Source organism: Podarcis cretensis (assembly GCF_951804945.1).
Source record: "Podarcis cretensis genome assembly, chromosome: 17".
In the NCBI taxonomy this organism is placed as follows: Eukaryota; Metazoa; Chordata; class Lepidosauria; order Squamata; family Lacertidae; genus Podarcis; species Podarcis cretensis.
This window is the reverse complement of record NC_137187.1, coordinates 10,051,114-10,071,478: the sequence shown is the minus strand read 5'-3', so window position 1 is coordinate 10,071,478 and position 20,365 is coordinate 10,051,114. Positions and strand designations below refer to the sequence as shown.

The window sequence follows — 20,365 nt, the reverse complement described above, 5'->3', positions numbered from 1 at the left end:
TGTTTATAATTCTTTCCCTCTGTGTGCATAATACCCAGTTGGTATCCTCCTCCTCCTGCTGCTGCTGCTGCTGCGAAGGATTATTTTACATGCGTCTAAGCTCTGATGTAATTGTTACAGGCCAGGCTTTTGCCAGGGATTATTTTACATACATTTAAGCTCTGATGTAATTGCTGCAGACTTGTGTGTTTGTTTGTTTTTGGATCCCATTGCCATCTAACTCCACATTATACATTCCCACCCGTCTCCTTTATACACGGGGGTGGGCTGGGCTTTTTCATCCTAAGGGCCGCATTCTATCCCATGCATTCTTCTGGGGGCCACTTGCCGGGGGTGCGGGGAGGTGGAGGCAAAAGTGAACAGGGCCATGGGTGGGACTCCTTCCTTTTGTAATCCAAGCCACTCCGAAGTCAGAGCTTTGTATGTACATCCTCAGTGTCGCCATCCTCCATCCAGGCAGTACCTTAAATGCACATGCTTGCTAGGCAAATGGGCCTGAGGTGGACATACAGCAGGGATGGAGAGAGAGGTGTGGGGCCTGTGGGGGCCAGGAGGGGCACATTAGCCCTTCCCCTGACCCCTGCTTTGTTCCCATGGGCAAATGGATATTTAGCAACTGTAGATCACACTCTGTGCATCTAATGCGGTGGGCTCTAAACCATGAGAACTTACGCTAACACCATAATATAATTTGTTGTTCTTTAAGGTGCTAGAGACAAGGGACGCGGGTGGCGCTGTGGGTTAAACCACAGAGCCTATGGCTTGCCGATCAGAAGGTCGGTGGTTTGAATCCCCGCAACGGGGTGAGCTCCCGTTGCTCGGTCCCTGCTCCTGCCAACCTAGCAGTTCGAAAGCACAAAGTGCATGTAGATAAATAGGTACCGCTCCGCTGGGAAGGTAAGCGGCGTTTCTGTGCACTGCTCTGGTTCGCCAGAAGTGGCTTACTCATGCTGGCCACATGACCCGGAAGCTGTACGCCGGCTCCCTCGGCCAATAAAGCGAGATGAGCGCCGCAACCCCAGAGTCGGCCACGGCTGAACCTAATGGTCAGGGGTCCCTTTAGCTTTACCTTTAAGGTGCTAGAGGACTCTTGGTTAGTTTTGGTGCAACAGCCTAGCACAACTTCTCTGAAAATTGGTATTTGGGGGGGGTGTTCTCCTCCTTGGACGCATTGTACTGCCTTAGGACTTTTTGGTCATTTAGGGATCACAGAATGTTGGTTTTGTTACAGCCACCCTTTTGGCGCTCTGTTCATTCTACCTCTACCTTTCCTATGAGTAGGAAGAGTTTTTAAAAGATGGAGAGGAGGGAAGCGTTCAAACATGATTTTACCCGCCTGCATTAAGTGGCGCAGTCCAGAAAGGCTGGGTCACATGGTACTTCTTAATGTGTAATTTGGCTCACGATGGAGGGACTTGGTAAGCCTTTTTTTGCATCGTTTTCTAATAAATCTTTTAAATGACCTGAAACGTTAAACTCTGAAGTTATCAAAAGTCTTAATGTTGCTCGTTGAAACTGATGAATGGAGGAAGAAATAAAATGGTAGTATAATCCTATGAAAGGGACGCAGGTGGCGCTGTGGGTTAAAGCCTCAGCGCCTAGGGCTTGCCGATCGAAAGGTCGGCGGTTCGAATCCCTGCGGCGGGGTGCGCTCCCGCTGCTCGGTCCCAGCGCCTGCCCACCTAGCAGTTCGAAAGCACCTCCGGGTGCAAGTAGATAAATAGGGACCGCTTACCAGCGGGAAGGTAAACGGCGTTTCTGTGTGCGGCTCTGGCTCGCCAGAGCAGCGATGTCACGCTGGCCACGTGACCCGGAAGTGTCTCCGGACAGCGCTGGCCCCTGGCCTCTTAAGTGAGATGGGCGCACAACCCCAGAGTCTGTCAAGACTGGCCCGTACGGGCAGGGGTACCTTTACCTTTTAATCCTATGAATGTCCTAAGATTAGTAATCAGGGAGGGAATGCCTCCTCACCCTGTAATGAATACAGGACCTTTTTGATTCATATCTCAGGGCTAGGCTGCACACACGACAGATCATGCGAGGAAACTGTTCGTGGGCTGCATCAGTTGAGACGGCAAGCTGACTTCATGGCTGAATGCTCTTGGTGTTCTGATGACTACAGAAGGGTTTAGTCTAGCCTACTTCCTGACCTGCAAGGTTTCTAAGAGCAGATCCACCCCCCTGCCCTGTGTGGGAGCCATTCAGATTTCTGTCCCCTGCTCCAGAGTGGTACATTCCAAGAACAGTTGTACCATGTGCCCTGTTCTCTACTTTGGCCATACAGGAGATTGAAAGGGCCCGACATCTCTTGTTCCATCAGGATGCATGAGTAAAATTGCAATGCACATAAATTGCTTTGCCTCCCGATGTGTAGGGCTGTAATCCTAAACTCCGTCTCAAGCAAGGCTCCTCTTGAGACATGGTTCCTGGTCAATAAATATAAAACTCTACTATTTAAATATTATTATTATTAGTTGTTGCTGTACTTGCATTATGTTGGAACTTCTTATTTTTTTAAAAAAAACCCTTTGCTTGGAACAGTTTTAGTGCCGCAACGTGCAAAGTATCTGCTTCAGTGTGTTGTTCTTCCATCACTCAGCACCCACGTTAGACAAAAAAATAGCTGTTACTGTTCCTCTGTTCCTCCCTGCCACCTGCCATCCCCGAGGGAGAAACATTGGTATAAAATCCAACTAATTCAGCAACATGCTTTCAGCACCTTCACTGCTTCCTATATCGATGCACGTGGCTTGTACATTCAAGGACTTTCTCGGACGCAGAATATAACTTGATTCTTCGCCAGCCGTTCACTTGGACAGTGGCTTGTACATTCAAGGACTTTCTCGGACGCAGAATATAACTTGATTCTTCGCCAGCCGTTCACTTGGACAGTGGCGTTGGGGTCCTCAGGAGAACACTGTTGCAAGCATTTTTGTGTTTTGTGAGAATTTGTAGGATTAGCTGGGAACTGCTAGACAGTAAATGGGAAGCATCACTTAACTCTTGGATTTCCTGTTGCTCCTGCAAAACATTGCAGTGGATTCCCCAGTGTGTTCTCCAGTCCATCCCATGTTGCAGTGCTCTCTCTGTGTCTCCTTGTTTATGCTTCTCTCCCTCTTCCCCTTTGTATGTACCTGTGGATTCTGCAATTGCCTGTTTCCTCTGCCATGCATCCCAGTTCTGTTGGTGTGCATGTGTTCCTTGGTTGTTGTTGTTCAGAATTCATGTATATTCCAGCTGCCCCTTTTTCCTCTTCTCATTTCCCCCCATCACCCACTCTTAAGGCTGTGGCTTGGCTGAGACAGAGCCTTGCTGGGCTGCATGCATGTTTACACTCTCTCCCTTCTCTCAGTCTGTGTTTTATGCCTGTGGAGTCTTCACAATTATGTGTGCCTGGTAACTTTATTTTTTAAAATTGCATACTTTTATGTTCCTCAGAGGGATGCGGGTGATGCTGTGGGTTAAACCACAGAGCCTAGGACTTGCCGATCAGAAGATCGATGGTTCGAATCCCCGCGCTGGGGTGAGCTCCCGTTGCTCGGTCCCTGCTCCTGCCAACCTAGCAGTTCGAAAGCACGTCAAAGTGCAAGTAGATAAATAGGTACTGCTCCGGCGGGAAGGTAAACGGCGTTTCCATGCGCTGGTCTGGTTTGCCAGAAGCGGCTTAGTCATGCTGGCCACATGACATGGAAGCTGTACGTTGGCTCCCTCGGCCAACAAAGCGAGATGAGCGCCGCAACCCCAGAGTTGGTCACAACTGGACCTAATGGTCAGGGGTCCCGTCACCTTTACCACGTTCCTCAGAGTGGCCTGGTTGGGCTCTGAATGGTCAAATGAACCTTGCCTTGCATCACTCGCCTGCAAGGTGAAAATTGTGTCACATCTGTGAAACCTAAAGCTTTGTGACTCATTCTGAGGACTTTGGAAGGCAGTTGGTGAAACATAAATCTCCCTTTTTTCCCCCAGAAAAGAAATGAGAAAAAGAGCGAGGACTGGTAAACCCAAGGATTGTGTTGTTTTTTTTTTTTTGGGGGGGGGGGACATTTTTGGAACCTAGCCTTGTGTGTTTTGATCTTATCAGTTTGCAGGGATGATAAAAGCTGTCACTAGTATGGTTCTTCGCAAACATGTGTCCTTCACACCTTGGTCAAACAAAGTTGGGAAACTTCCATTTGTCTTGGTGTGTGAGCCGACGGAGCCCTCACATCTGAGCAGGACAGCAAGATCAAGAAGCATTGCATTAGTCCCTTCCCCCCAAAAAGAAGAGGGCTGCTGTCATTTCTGGCAGACATAGTCATCTGCCTGCTCACTTCCGCTGTCCTCATTCCCTGACTCTCAACTCCAACAGAGGGATATATAGCCCGAGGGTTGTGTTAGCAGCCGTCGCAATCTCCAGTCCCATGGACTCCTCCTCCTGGCTCTGCTTTTTCTCCTGAGAGTTGATGCACGGACAAAGGCATTTTTAACACCCCACCCGCTTGTACCTTGGCTCACGCAAGTTTTAATGGCTGTATTGTTTAGTGAGGCTTTTCAGAGGGTAAAGGAGGGGTTTAAAAGAGCCCTCTCTGCTTGCCTGAGTGGATGTGAATGCATCAAGTTGGTCTTGCTGGCTTATCTGCCCCCCCCCCCCCGTTCAAATAAGAATGCTTATTTTTAAGGAGACATGCAAAAATCTAGTCACCAGGGGCTTTAATGGTTCTTGTAGAAAATATTAGGGATGCCTTCATACCATACATTTAAAGCCATGGCTTTCCCCAAGGAATTACCGTATTTTTTGCTCTATAGGACTCACCGGACCATAGGATGCACCGGACCATAGGAGGGGGAGAACCGGGGAATTTTTTTCCTCTTGTTCTCCCCCTCAAAAACAAGGTGCGTTCAAGGGGCATTCAAGAGCAGGTCGGGGAAGCAGCGCAAAGGCAGCGCTGCGCTCCCCGGGCTGCAGACTGCTATCTGCAAGCCTTGAGAGCCCGGCAGGAACTTCCGTCGGGCTCCGAAGGCTTGCAGATAGCTTCCTGAAGCCTGGAGAGCGAGAGGGATCTCGCTCTCCAGGCTTCAGCGAAAGCCTGCATTCGCTCCATAGGATGCACATACATTTCCCCTTCATTTTTGGAGGGGAAAAAGTGCGTCCTATAGAGCGAAAAATACGGTATGGGTGCTGCGGTTTGCTAAGGGTTGTTGGGAAACTCCTTTTCCCCTCAGTGGAGCTACAATTCCCAGAGTGGGTTGACAGTCAACCCATCTGAACAGGAACTCTGGGAGGGTCACCTAACAACACTTGACACTCACAACAAACCATGCTAGGTAGGATTGTGGTGGCAGGGAGGGAGAGAAAAGCCGATGGGAGCATATCTATGCTCACCCCCCCCCCTCTCCCCTGGGTATGTGGAAACCTTTTATTTGTTTATTGATCAATCCTGCTGTCTTCCCACCTCTCCTACCCTAAAGGCTTTTCCTTAGATCTGGAGATGATGTTGCAGATTTGGTGGCTGGCAGTAGTGGGTATTTGTTGCTGGTGTCTGCTGAGGGCTTATCTGTAATCCCGGCTAGGGCTAGGGACCGAGCAACGGGAGCTCACCCTGTCGCGGAGATTCGAACCGCCAACCTTCTGATCGGCAAGTCCTAGGCTCTGTGGTTTAACCCACAATGCCACCCGTGATATGTAATAAATGTTCATAAATGTTCAAAGCAAACACGTACATAAATATATAAACCACATGTCTGGAGCAGAACAGGAAGACCATCCTGAAACCTCCCAAACTGACCAAATCTTTTCTCTGCAAGGAGAGAGGGGGTGAGGGAACCTTCCCATTGTCTCAGGAATTGGGTAATCACCATTTCAAAGGAATGGCCACACTACCAGGAAAGGCACTCAGATAAGCCATTATCAGATAACCTGGCAGACAGGAAAAACAACACTCAAATTTCTGTTGTAGACCACCTTTTCTGTGATGTAGGTTTGATGTTTGTGGGGGGTGGTCTTGGGTTACACCCCTTCTGTGATGTATGTCTGATGTATGGAGGGGTGGTCTTGAGCTCCAGAGTAGGGAATTTAAAATGTCTATATAAGGGCAGGCACACCTTTGTTTTGGGTCCTCCTCCGTCCTCCTGCGTGTGAGGGGAGCACCCTGTTGCCACAGCTTTAATAAAGATCAGGCTTACTAGCTGCTTTGCTTCTCAATATGCTCTGGTTGGCCTCTGTTATTTTCTCCTACCAATAGGGAACCCATGTAAGGACTCTATACAGGCTCTTGGATACCCCATAAGGGGGAAAGGGCAGATTTTGTTTACAACAAGGTCCATATCGCAATATCGGTTTCATAGCTTTTGACCTGGCAATATATTGTGAATCATGATGTGTGTGTGTGTGTGCTATGCAACAATCACAATGCAGGAAAAACTATGAAGCCAGCCAATGCCTGCGTAGCTCCATCCTTATTTCAGACATCCTGATAGATCAGCATATCAGGATGTTTAGCTGGTGATATATTCCATTGTTGAAATCAAGATATTGCCCAGCGCTACTCCCGGCGCAGGTGGCGCTGTGGGTTAAAGCCTCAGCGCCTAGGGCTTGCCGATCGAAAGGTCGGCGGTTCGAATCCCTGCGGCGGGGTGCGCTCCCGCTGCTCGGTCCCAGCGCCTGCCAACCTAGCAGTTCGAAAGCACCTCCGGGTGCAAGTAGATAAATAGGGACCGCTTACCAGCGGGAAGGTAAACGGCGTTTCCATGTGCGGCTCTGGCTCTGGCTCTGGCCAGAGCAGCGATGTCACGCTGGCCACGTGACCCGGAAGTGTCTCCGGACAGCGCTGGCCCCTGGCCTCTTAAGTGAGATGGGCGCACAACCCCAGAGTCTGTCAAGACTGGCCCGTACGGGCAGGGGTACCTTTACCTTTACCTTTACTCCCGGCAATTAATTGTTGGGGGTTTCCGGTTGGTTGTTTCTGTCACCCTGAAACTCTGTTCTGCAACTTTGCACCGATCTTGCATGGGATAACTCCTTCACGGATCATTCCACGCAAGGGCTCCAGAACACAGCATGCAACCGGTGGCCGTGCCACAGATGATGCCAATCAGGTTAATAGTGCCAGGTGCAAAACGATCTAAGCCACATGGCCACGACAAAAGCAAAAGGTAGTTTAAGTATCTTTTAACTAGATGAAGAGAGCTCTGTTTTTTCCTCCCTCTTAATTTCTTGCCTCCGATAACAGAAATGTTCTGCAAGGTGAAAGGAAATATTTTTTAAAAGATACGATGGAACGGCAGAAATGCTGCTGTGCTGTATTCCAGTGTGCTGTAGAATAAGGCTTGAAATTGCATCAGCTGCTAATCAGCTTTTTCTAACAGTAGGAATTTTAACACCCTGTCTGGGAGCCAGGCCGTAAAATGCCTTTTTTAAAAAAAATCCCCCCTGCAACTGCCATAGTACGCCCAAATGTATGCATTCATTCACACACACACACACACACACACACACACACACGTGTCTCACACTTCTTTGCCCAATGATGAACTCATAGGTGCTGCTTAGTCAACCTGAGGTTAACTCTTGTCATGCCCTTTTCTCCCCAGAAAAAATACAAATCAGGGAATGTTTTGGGACTACAACTCGCATCATCCCTAGCTAACAGGACCAGTGGTCAGGGATGATGGGAATTGTAGTCCCAAAACATCTGCAGGGCCGAGTTTGGGGGTGCCTGCTATAGGCAAACCAGTGTTCTCTTTGCTTTTCACCTGCAATATAGGAATGAATGCTTTACAGACTTCCTGAAAGGATTTCTGAAACAATGTATATGAACACTCTGAATACGCTATGTTAATGTTGTTGTTTTTTTGGTTTTGCATGATGTGGGAGAGTGGGAGAGAGCAGGGGGGATCTGTTGTTGCTGTTGCGGTCCAGATTCTTACATGGATAGAGTGCCTCCCCTCTGGCTGTAATCTGGCTGTAATCCTTTGAGAGTAGGCAGGGTCAGTATTTGTCCCCAAAGGCCAAATGCTGAGGTTTCCCCCCCCTCTTCCTCCCAGGATGATACAGGAATGCAGCAGGTCTTGTTTTGTGCTGCTGGCACAGTCAGCAAAGGATATGCTGCTGGCTTCTTGTTCTTGAGTGTGTGGCTTGGTTTCCTCTTTCAGATTTCAGACTAGGTATGCCTAGTTACCATTTTTGGGCCAGACGGCTCGAAGGTCGTATTTTTCCAATACTGTGTGACTTTTGGGTCCCTTGAAATTCATCCTAATTGTGCAGATAAAATATAACTAAGCCCTCCAGCTGTTTTGGGACTACAATTCCCACCATCCCTGGCCACTGGTCCGGTCCTGTTAGCTAGGGATGGTGGAAGTTGTAGTCCCAAAACAGCTGGAGGGCTGAGTTTGGAGATGCCTGATATAACAGATAAAATTCTACAGGATGTGTTGACCTTTAAAGCCCTAAATGGCCTCGGTCCAGTATATCTGAAGGAGCGTCTCCACCCCCATCGTTTTGCCCAGACACTGAGGTCCAGCGCCGAAGGCCTTCTGGCAGTTCCCTCACTACGAGAAGCCAAGTTGCAGGGAACCAGGCAGAGGGCCTTCTCGGTAGTGGCGCCCGCCCTGTGGAATGCCCTCCCACCGGATGTCAAAGAGAACAACAACTACCAGACTTTTAGAAGACATCTGAAGGCAGCCCTGTTTAGGGAAGCTTTTAATGTTTGATGCATTACTGTATTTTAATATTTTGTTGGAAGCCGCACAGAGTGGCTGGGGAAGCCCATCCAGATGGGCGGGGTATAAAAAATAAAAATTATTATTAATAGTGAAAACAGTTCAGATCCAAGGATTCCCCAGGCATGCGCCTCCAGATGGTGGAGACATCAGGTGCCATCCTGACACCTGAGCATCTTCACTCGGTCACAAGTTGCCGATAGCCAGTTGCAAATGGCGCCTGGAGATTTTCAAATGCTGGTTTTAACAGGGTGTGTTCAAGGGGCGCTGTGACGGAAATAATAATAATAATAATAATAATAATAATAATAATAATAATACATGCCCATTTGTTGTTCCCTGCAGAACTTCCACCCCCTCCACCTCCCCCTCCTGGGGAAGAGATGGTTGTCTCCTCAAACAGCGCATTCCCTCCCCCGCCTCCCCCATTCGAGGAGCCGTTTCCCCCAGCGCCAGAAGACGTCTTCCCTTCGCCTCCTCCACCAATGCTGGAGGAGGAACCCGTGGCTTTGAGTGGGCTACCTGCCCCCCAGGTGAGTATTCATGTAGGTTAATGCTATCAAGGTGGGCAAATGGCAGTGGTTGGGGGGAGTGGAAGGTTTATTGGGAAAGACCTGTTTTGCCATAGTTGTCCTGCATGGGCGTAGCTGGGGGGGGGGACGACGACAGATGCCCTCCCCCCAATCAAGTAAAACAATAGAAATACAGTCGTACCTTGGATCCTGAACACCTTGTGAGTCAAATGTTGTGGCTCCCGAATGCCGCAAACCCAGAAGTGAGTGTTCCAGTTTGCAAACCTTCTTTGGAACCCAAACGTCTTCCGTGGCTTCTGATTGGCTGCAGGAAGTTCCTGCAGCCAATCGGAAGCCGTGCCTTGGTTTCCAAATGTTTTGGAAGTCAAACGGACTTCCGGAATGGATTCTGTTCGACTTCCGAGGTACCACTGTACTTAACTAATTGACCAATCACGTTGGTTCTGCCGCCCTTAACAAAAGTCCAGCCCCCTCAACTAAGTCCAGCCCCCTCCTCCAAGAAATATCCTGCCTACGCCCATGTTCTCCTGTTCCCATGATGTTTCGATGTGTGGCCCATAGCGGTGATGAGGTGTGGTCTAGACTGCATGATAAGCAAGCGATCAGGTGGTCCCAAGAATGGGATGGTGGTGAGAAAACTGCCGCCTCCCTCTGGCCTTCTCCAGGATTGCAGGCGTCCTTCACATTCTTCGTTAGATTAAAACTTTGCCCCAAGAGATGGGGAAATAACAGTGGTACCTTGGCTCTTGAATGGCTTAATTGTTGAACAAATCAGCTCCCAAACGCCGTAAACCTGGAAGTAAGTGTTCGGTTTGCGAACATTTTTCGGAAGCTAAACGTCTGACGCAGCTTTCGTAGCTTCCGATTGAGTGCAGCCAAGTTCCTGCAGCCAATCGGAAGCCGCACCTTGGTTTTCGGGAGTCGAATGGACTCCCAGAACGGATTAAGTTTGAGAACCAAGGTACCACTGTAAGTAAGCCATACAAATGAAATGATGTTGCACAGCAATCCAGAAAAATGGGTATATGGTTGAAGAGGGGTTAAGGGATATTTTCAAAAAATTGTTTTATAAGTTGTCCTTGTTTCTCAATTGGATCCTTTTGCATGGTTTTGCATGTTTTGTGGTATTTTATGCATTGTGACTTGCCGCTATTTTTATTGATTATAGTTTCCTTATTCTTTATTGTAATTGGTAAATGTAAACTGCTTAATTCTTATCTGCTGATATTTAATTTTACTGTTTACTATTATATTCCAATGGATTGCTGAATATTGCTTTATTTAAGTTGTTTATTTTGAAGTTGTGACTTCTTTGTATTGGATCAGATTGTGTGTGAGAGAGATCTTTTCTGACGATTTAGTTGTTTCTTCAGCTGGTTAACCACCTTGTTTATAGTAATATAGAAAGGCGGTGTACAAATTAAAAGTGAAATGAACTGAAATGGGAACATAGGGAGGCTGCCTTATACAAAACTGGTCTAGTACAAATCAGAGGTTGGATGGCCATCAGTCATGGATGATGATGTCAGTTGAGATTTCTGCATTGCGGGGGGTTGGACTGGATGACCTTCGTGGGTCCCAAATCCACAATTCTGTGATTCTTTGACTGGCTTATCTGACTCAGCATTGTTGGCAACGTCTCCCAGGGCTTTAGACAGGGATGATCTCCCTGGAATTTCCTGGAGATGCTAGGAATTTAACTGGGACTCTTTACCTCCCCAGCACACTGAGCTATGGCTCTTACTTGGAACATAATTCTGCAATATATGCTGCAATATATATATGATATATTTTATACTTCACTGTGTTGCACATTTCTGATTCAGTGGCTCGGGGAGGAGCAAAGGTTTATGTTTTGCATGCGCTGAGCAGTGGCGATACATCTTAAGCCAATCATCTGGCTTCTGAGATTTCACCAGGGGTTGCTCATACACTTCTGAGCAGTGTTCGAAATTAGCCAGGGGCCAGGCGCATTTTGCACATGACTATTGGCTACTTGCGACCAAGTGAAGATGCCTGGGTGCCAGGATAAGCGCCTGACATCTCCACCATCTGGCTGGCTAGTGCACAGCAATGTTTTTTTGCTGCTATGCTATGGCGTGAGTCAACTTTAGCCGCAGCTGACAATATACACAATTCATTTTCAGCCTTGCAATCTTGCAAAAATAAGGGGGGAAAGGCGAATAGCTTTTCTATCTCAAAGTGCATCCTGGCGGCTAGAAGCTCCCTTTTTGAAAACGCAAACCACAGCAGCCGAGATTCTCCCACAATTCAAAGTTCCAGCCCTTTGCTCTGCGCCCTTCCGACATGTTGCTCTCCTGCTAAGTGCACTAACCAACGGATGTGAAAGGCTGTTGTTGACGTGACAGCCTTCAGGACGGGCTTGGTAACCCTCTCTAACATGTAACTTCCTTTCTTCTCCGTGACGGAAGGGGCAGGCCCGTGGAAAGATGAGCAGCATTGATTTGGAGATTGATACTCTGTCCTCAATGCTGGATGACATGGAGAAGAATGACCCCTTCAGACCGCGGGTGAGCTGCAATAACAGGGTAGCATGTCCAAGGCCTTGTTCTCACTGAGGGGGCCAGCCTGTGCCGGGTCACTTCAGGCTACAGCTGACGGCGCCAAGGACTGAAGAGCCCCTTCCCCATGCAAAAAGTTGTTGCTATTTTTCTTGCTATTTTTCTAAAAAAAAAAGAGGTGCCGGAACTCACCATGAACACCTCCCTTGTTCTCTTAAAATGGCAATTCACAAGAAGTGAATTCTGGATGGAAAAAAAGCCCTGGGTATATCTATATTTTAAAATATTAGCATGTTAAGAAGACTTGAGTGATATTCAGCTAAGTTTCACTTGGAGGATTAAACCCATTGAAATTAACAGACCTAACTTTGCCATGTTCGTTCACTTCAGTGGGTCATCTTTGAGTAAAACCTAGCTCAATGCCACTGTAGGACCCTTTTGCCTGACATGCTAGCTTTCTGCGTGAAGAGAACTTTTTTATCTTTAAAAAAAACCAGAGCACTCTGCCATGCAAGCCCCCACTGGCAGCCATAAGTGGTGCAGCCCAGTGATAGGTTGACCCCCTCAGTGAGTACTGGGGACCAACTATGGTTTCTCCAGGGGAGACAGAGGATGGAGCCAGGCTCACTATGCTTGGATTTGGGATCCAAAGCCTGCTTTTGTTAAGGACAAAGCTAGTCTCTGGACAAGTTACTCTCCGGTGAGCTTTCTCACCCTGGAGTAGCCAAGCCTCTGTATCTGCTTGCCAAGGGATAAGGAGGATTTTGCCACACTGTGGTGTGCAGGTGTGTGGACAAATGTCTGGCTGCAACAACCCCCTCTTTCCTGTACTCCCCCCAAATCTCCTCCCTGTTCCTCTTCTCCACACTGAGAGCAGATTGGACCAAGATGGGTCTGGTTTGGATGCTACGATGTTGGCCTCTTCTCCCCTTTGATAACCATATTTATTTCTGCAGGTATCTCCAGGTTCCATGGCTCACGTGGGCCTGGCTTCTGGACCCAAAGCTTCCCCAGAAACCATTGCTCCACCTAAGGATGTTTCAGCTCCTGTTTCCTTCCCTTCCAACGCTGCCTCCAGCCCCAGCGCAGGCTACGTGCCCAAAGCGCAGAGAGAAACGGCTTCTGTTCCTCCACCGTGGGTGAAGCAGAATAGAGACTCACCATCGACACAGCTTCCAGGACCGCCGGCTCCTCCTCCTCCTCCAGCTCCGTCAGCCCCCAAATACACTCCACCCCCCGTTGCTGTGGCCCCCAGATTTGTACCCAAAGCAGCTGCAGGGATCCCGTCCGGCTTCCCGCGCCAGGCGGCCGCCACCCCTCCGCAGCCTCGCTTCCCACCTGCTTCTGGCGCAGGGCCAGCCCCGAGGCCACAGCCGCCTGCTTTCACCTATGCACAACATCGAGAAAAGCCACAGGTTCAGGAGAAGCCACGTCCTGTTGGACAACCGCCTGCCCCGCGAGACGTGGTGAGTGGGGAATAAATCTCAACTTTGGGGGGGGGGTGGAGAAACAAGGAAAGTGTGCAATGCTGGATGGACTTTTCATTCAGGATTTATATATAGGCAGATAAATGAATAGAGTAGAGTAGAGTAGAGTAGAGTAGAGTAGAGTAGAGTAGAGTAGAGTAGAGTACAGTGGTACCTCGGGTTAAGTACTTAATTCGTTCCGGAAGTCCGTTCTTAACCTGAAACTGTTCTTAACCTGAAGACCACTTTAGCTAATGGGGTCTCCCGCTGCTACCACACCACCGGAGGACGATTTCTGTTCTCATCCTGAAGCAAAGTTCTTAACCTGAGGTACTACTTCTGGGTTAGCAGAGTCTGTAACCTGAAGCGAATGTAACCTGAAGCATATGTAACCCGAGGTACCACTGTAGAATTATAGAGTTGGAAGGGACAACGAGAGTCATCTAGATCAGGGGTCAGCAAACTTTTTCAGCAGGGGGCTGGTCCACTGTCCCTCAGACCTTGTGGGGGGCTGGACTATATTTTGGAAAAAATAATAATGAACGAATTCCTATGCCCCACAAATAACCCAGAGATGTGTTTTAAATAAAAGCACACATTCTACTCATGTAAAAACTCCAGGCAAGCCCCACAAATAACCCAGAGATGCATTTTAAATAGAAGGACACATTCTACTCATGTAAAAACACTCTGATTCCCGGACCGTCCATGGGCTGGATTTAGAAGGTGATTGGGCCTGTTCTGGCCCCGGACCTTGGTTTGCCTACCCATGATCTAGATCTTTTGCCGAATGTGGGGCTGGAACCCCACGACCCTGAGATTGAGAGTCTCATGTTCTGCCGACTGAGCTATACCAGTCAGCAATAAATCAAATCTGGCTGGATCCCACATCTGTTACTGTAGTTCCTAGCGGCCATTTTAAAAGAGAGGCCTCAGTAAGATTTGTGGGTCGGTGGGCTCCCAGAAGGATGAAGCTACATTCTTCCTCTTCCTCTGTGCTTGTATTGGTAAGAGAGATTTCCCCTCTGCCAGCTTAACAACTAAGCCCGTTCTATTGAGGGCAGTTGCAAAAGAGCACTGGGCACATGTACTTTTTTCTCCCACTGGTTTTATAGAAGAAGGAATTTAAAAACAAACAAACCCAGAGGTAAAAGTGTGTCTGTTGAATCTTTCAATCCAACAAAACCATTGCAAAGCAAACGGAGGACAGAAGTTCCTCAAAAGGAAGTTTCTTCATCAATACAGTTATTACAGGAAAAGGAAACTTTTCAAAATCTTGTGAGCTGCAAGGTGGTGTCTCATCAGGGAGAAGGAAGGGTACAGGCTAGATAATGGGGAAAAAACCACGTGTGGACAGGCAGAGGAATATCTGCATTGCAGAACAATGTTAAAGGATGGCTTGGCCATACTAAGTGATCTTGAGCATATATCTGTTCCCTGGAATATGTGGTGTCTGAGAGGCTAGCAGGAGGGATGTTCCGGTCTCAGTGATTCTTGATTTCTCTGTCCAGCGTAACCCGGCGCCCTTTGCGAACACTGGATCAGACCCTCCCAGGGGCAACTCTGTCCTGACCATGAAAGAGGTTGAGGAACTGGAGATGTTGACCCAGAAGCTCATGAAGGACATGGACCAACCTCCTCATGCAGAGGCCACCAATTCTGGTGTGTGTGTACATTAAATATTTTGCATGTGCCGGTGATGGAGAGTGAATGGGATTTCGGTCTACTGTTGCCACACCTCCCCCTCTTTCTCTCTGCTACGGTGCCTTCATCAGAAACCAGACGCACAGAGGTTTGGGGGTGGGTGGGTGGGCTGATGTGTTTCCCTCCGCTCAGCTCTCTGCCGCTGAATGCTACAATCTTCTTCTTATGGAGATGGTAGCTGTGTTCAGAGAGCCAGTGTGGTGTAGTGGTTAAGAGCTGTAGACTTGTAATCTGGTGAACCGGGTTCGATTACCCGCTCCTCCACCTGCAGCTGCTGGGTGACCTTGGGCCAGTCACACTTCTCTGAAGTCTCTCAGCCCCACTCACCTCACAGAGTGTTTGTTGTGGGGGAGGAAGGGAAAGGAGAATGTGAGCCGCTTTGAGACTCCTTAAGGGGAGTGAAAGGCAGGATATCAAATCCAAACTCTTCTTCTTCTTCCCCTTTCTTGCCTGGAGGCGTAGATACGTATGGCATGGAGATATGACCTGCCAGCAGCCTCTCACAGTCCTCTTTTCTCTCCCCCTTCTCCCTGCCGCTGCAGAGTTGTGTGGCCTGTGCCACAAAGCCCTGTCGCGGACGCAGCCGGCTGTCCGCGCCCTAGACAAGCTCTTCCATGTGGAGTGTTTCACCTGCTTCAAGTGTGAGAAGCAGCTGCAGGGCCAGCAGTTCTACAACGTGGACGAAAAGCCCTTCTGCGAGGAGTGCTATGCGGTGAGTGAAATGCAGGGGGGCAGGGGCGCCTTCTTGAATAAAATATGGAGGGGGCGGGACACAGGTAAGCTCCGCCCCACCTAATCAATCACATGTCACAGTGAACACACACCATTTCAATGGTACTGCCTATCAATGTTTGTGGGGGGGGGAGCAAATACTTTGTTGTGGGGGGTCCGAAGAGACCTCAGCCCCTAGGAGTTGGCTCCTATGCAGGGTGGCCAATCACAATCATCAGGGCATTTTGGAAGGAGCCATGCTCTGGCGTTACCTCAGCAGCAGAGGGCTTGTTTTCCCCAAGCGAATTTTGGAATGTCTTAAAATGGCCGCCACATCTTGCTTCGGCAACCAGCTAGAGTTCTTCATCTTTTTTCTCTGTTAATTCGTCTGGTCGGAATTTCATTATTTGGGCTAGTTTCCCGAACGAAAAAGTTGCCCTGTTTCCTATACTGACATTGTTCAGAAGAAACCATTCAGAAGTTCATTATGAAAGGAAGCAACTTTCATTAAAAACAGCCGTTCTTCACGTGTTCAGGTACCTCAGATATTAGTCCATTTGTTGGGTCAGGTGGTCAAGGTGGGGTCAATTCATCTTGAGATGTCGGTATTTTTGAACACTGCAACCCCTTGACTCCAGTCTCCTAGTGTGGGAATAAATCATCATTATTTGTTCACTTAATATACCACCCTTTATCCAAAGATCCTAGGGCAGTGAAGTTGTCAAGCTCACGGTGGAGTCTTTGTCTGCATTACCATGTCAACCCAGTGTGGATCTGTGCCACGCAACAATGGCTCTGTGCCACAAAAGTTACATCTGAACTGGCTTCAACAGTCTCTTTCGATGGTGTCGCAAACATACCACCGTGTGCTTGTGCACTGTGGGTGTGACCAGGCATTTGCCTGAACACGCAGAAGCTCAAAGTGTGGACGGGGGCTTATGCATGCAAGCAAGCCCCCCCTCCAGCGTCCTCACACTTGTCGTGCTCTCTGCCTCAGGCAGCAGCTTCTGAAGACACCCAGTTCATGGCTGGTGTAAGATTTGATTAAGGCTGCCTTCTTCACAGATTTCTTTTTTGCTAAGCTGCCCAATTTTGGTCTGCTCAACATTGTTAAAGGGCAATTGATGGGTTTCAAAAGAGATCTTGAGCATGCGATCCTGGAGAGACATTATGCTCTGTATTGTTTTGGGAGATGGGGAGGTTGGATGAGAATTGTTTAAATTTGCCTGTTTTCTCCCATTTACATCCTTAAGATATCAATGGCTTCCCTTCTTCTCTTTCCATGGTTAACTATACCAATCACTATTCCATTATTGCATCCATCAAAACTTATTTACACTGTTGAATTTATCTTGATGCTGCCAGCGTTTTCAGCTGTGCACAATTATTTCCCATATATTTAGTAAACATTTTCCAAACCTCTTTAAACCTATGTTCTTCTTGTTCTCTTATTCTGTATGTTAAGCCTGCAAGTTGTGCATATTCTGTCAACTTAGGTTTGCGTTATTCTTTAGTTGGGACCTCGCTCATTTTCCATTTTTGGGCTAACAAATCACAGGCTGCAGTAGTAGCATACCTAAATAACCTTTTTTGACACCTGGGAATTTCAGTCTGAATTATCCCCAACAGAAAGGACTCTGGGTTTTTTTGGGAATGTACATTAAAACATCCCCCCCCCTCAATTCATTATGGATCATTTCCCCATACATTGATATCTGTTCTGTACGTTTGTCAGTGTCTCACCTTAAAGTAGGGAACGTTCATGAGGCAGCCTGTGCCCCACAGCTTAGGGATTGAGTGCCCCCTATAATCTCTTCCTCTGACATGTCTCCACAAATGGTTCTGTTTCTGGAGGACAGGCCTCCTTCATTTCTCACCCTGTTTGTTTTTTTGTTTTTGTTTTTAATAATTTTACAGAAAAAAGGGGAAAAAAACAAATATATATATATACATAACAGTCAAAGAAGAAATAGAAAAAACAATACATATAGAAAAACATCATCAAAAAACAGAAAAAGAAATAAGAAACAAGTCAAACCTTTAAATCACTTACTTACATTCACTTATTTCCTGGACTTCCTCACGCCTCCCATTTTTGTATTCTAATTCAGTTAGATATTCCAGCAAATCCTTCCAACTTTGTTTTTTATCCTAATAATTTATCTTAATATACTATAATTTTACATTCTCTCTTTCACCAATTCATTTTTACTTAATCCTGTATATCTTTTCTGCTAAAACCACATAATTTTTTCCCCCAACATCTTTCTAACATTCCTTAATTTTACAGTATTTCTGAAGATAAACTTTAAATTTCTTCCACTCTTCTTCCGCCGACTCCTCTCCCTGGTCTCGGATTCTGCCAGTCATCTCAGCCAGTTCCATATAGTCCATCACCTTCGTCTGCCATTCTTCCCGAGTGGGTAGATCTTGTGTTTTCCAATACTTTGCGATGAGTATTCTTGCTGCTGTTGTGGTCACATTTCTGACCCGGTTTTTGTTCTCCAGGGCACCCTGGAGAAGTGTTGTGTGTGCAAGCAAACGATCACAGACAGGATGCTGCGCGCCACGGGCAATTCCTACCACCCTCAGTGCTTCACCTGTGTGGTGTGCCACAAAGCCCTCGAGGGAGCTTCCTTCATTGTGGACAAAGCCAACCAGCCACATTGCGTGGACGACTATCACAGGTGGGTGACCTCCTCTTTCATTTCCTGCGTCTTCTTCCTCCCACTTCACCTGGGACCTTCGTGACATGACCGGGGCAAGTCTGGCCTAGAAGATTGAAACCGAAAGTTCGAGTCCTCATACCGCCTCTTCTGTGCTTGCAGAAAATACGCCCCACGATGCTCTGTGTGTGCTGAGCCCATCATGCCAGAGCCCGGAAAGGATGAGACCGTCCGCGTGGTAGCCCTGGAGAAGAACTTCCACATGAAATGTTACCGCTGTGAGGTGAGCCAATTCCCTTCTCCCCTTCCCGCTAGTCCCTCGTTGACATTTCTGCTGCCTCAGTGGCGTTGATTCTCCCTTTTCTTCCTCTTTTTCAGGATTGTGGGAAGCCCCTTTCCATCGAAGCAGATGACAATGGCTGTTTCCCCCTGGACGGGCACGTGCTGTGTAGAAAATGTCACACCACACGGGCCAAAGCTGCGGTCTAAGGACCTTGGATCAGGATGTGCCCTTTATGTGCTTCCCCATCCCCACCCAGCCCAGTCAGTGGGCCTGATTTTCCTCTGTGCTGTTTCTGGTCATTCCTCTCCCCCTCCCCTCAAAACCCACAATGCATTTTTACTTAGAAAGAGTCTGTCCGGCAATATCTCTTTCCACCCAAGGGCTCTTCCCACTTCCTGGTGTTTTCTTTTTCTTTTTAACCTGCCCCTTCCAAGACTGGGTGTTCCTTAACTCCTCGCCTAGTCTGGCCACAGTATATTATTCTAGACTTTGCAGAAAGTGACGTGGAATTGCTATAAGCCCTACAGTCCTTTTACTTACTAAATAATAAAGTAATCTTAGAGGAAAAGTCTGGATCCTTCCAACCTGCTATGTCCCCTGACCCTGCAAAATGCTGTCCTCTGTTCAGGTATGGAACACGACCCAACTAATGGGACTATTTTTTTCAACCCTTACTTTTGGCGATGGACAGAGTCTGCTCTACAGGATGATGATATAAATGAATCTCCTTCTTCTGTACTGGACTTGTGTGCCTGAATGGTTCTCCTTGCCAGCAAGGAGTTTATGGACCATTTCCCCCAGTCCCCAGTCCCCAGAGTTATGGTGGCCCCAGTTATTTTTTTTACCTCTGTGGTGCTTTGGCCTAGCAACTTCTGCATAGCAAACTATCCAAAGGACTACTTCTCTGTTTACAACATGTTTTGTCGAACTGGGAGTGTGGTGTGACCGGGAATGGTCCCGAATTGATGCTGAGAAAGGCACCCTCATCAGAGTTTCTTCGTTTGCAGCCTACATGTGATGGGTGCCTTCTAAGCCCCTGCCAGGGCCACACTCCCACCCTTCTCTGCGGGGGTTGCTGTAAGTGACTTTGCTGGTGTGTGTTTTTGGCACAGTCAATGGAACAGAGCCTCAATCCCTGGGCTGGACTGAACAAGCATCTTCAATATTGTCTGTCCCAGCCACTGTTTGCATTAATAAAATTTGTGTTGGGTCCCCCCCCCCATTATAACTTCAGCCTTTCTGTGGTGTGTGTGGCTGGGGTGGGTCAGAGAGAGATCATTGCTAAACTACCCAGCAGTGAATCCATTCTCCCTCCATCTCATTTCAGGGGGTTGGACTAGATCAGTGTTTCCCAACCTTGGGTCTCCAGCTGTTTTTGGACTACAGTTCCCATCATCCCTCACCACTGGTCTTGCCAGCTAGGGATGATGGGAGTTGTAGTCCAAAAACAGCTGGAGACCCAAGGTTGGGAAACACTGGACTAGATGACTCTCAAGGTCCCTTCCAATTCTATGGTTCTCTGATTTTGTTTCCTAATGATTCCTAGCATGGATCTTGCCTTTTCACAGCCACTGCACACTGGGTTGACATCTTCATCAAACTATCTACCATGACCCCAACCAAGATCTCATTCCTGGTCTTGTCACTTCCAGTTCAGCTCAATAGTATATGTGAAGTTAAGATTTTTTTTTTGCCCCAACATCACTCAACCCTTGTTTACATTGACTTCAAATTTGCCTTTTTACTCTCCATTCATTCTGTTTGGAGTGGTCCTTCTGGAGTT

At 47.8% G+C, this 20,365-nt stretch overlaps 1 protein-coding gene across 2 annotated transcripts in view; it reads left to right on the top strand.

Moving 5' to 3' along the window:
• ZYX (zyxin) overlaps positions 1–19,815 on the top strand; it is a 31,038-nt gene extending 11,223 nt beyond the window's left edge. Inside the window, exons 3-10 of one of the 2 annotated variants that reach the window (XM_079959490.1) lie at positions 9,043–9,230; positions 11,663–11,761; positions 12,709–13,218; positions 14,730–14,880; positions 15,465–15,634; positions 18,142–18,320; positions 18,462–18,582; positions 18,678–19,815. In XM_079959490.1, coding sequence (XP_079815616.1) covers positions 9,043–9,230; positions 11,663–11,761; positions 12,709–13,218; positions 14,730–14,880; positions 15,465–15,634; positions 18,142–18,320; positions 18,462–18,582; positions 18,678–18,788 — 1,529 coding nt within the window. In that variant the 3' untranslated portion in view covers positions 18,789–19,815. The remainder of the gene's footprint in view (positions 1–9,042; positions 9,231–11,662; positions 11,762–12,708; positions 13,219–14,729; positions 14,881–15,464; positions 15,635–18,141; positions 18,321–18,461; positions 18,583–18,677) is intronic. The other variant, XM_079959491.1, reaches the window with a different exon arrangement.
• The last annotated feature ends 550 nt before the right edge of the window (positions 19,816–20,365 follow it).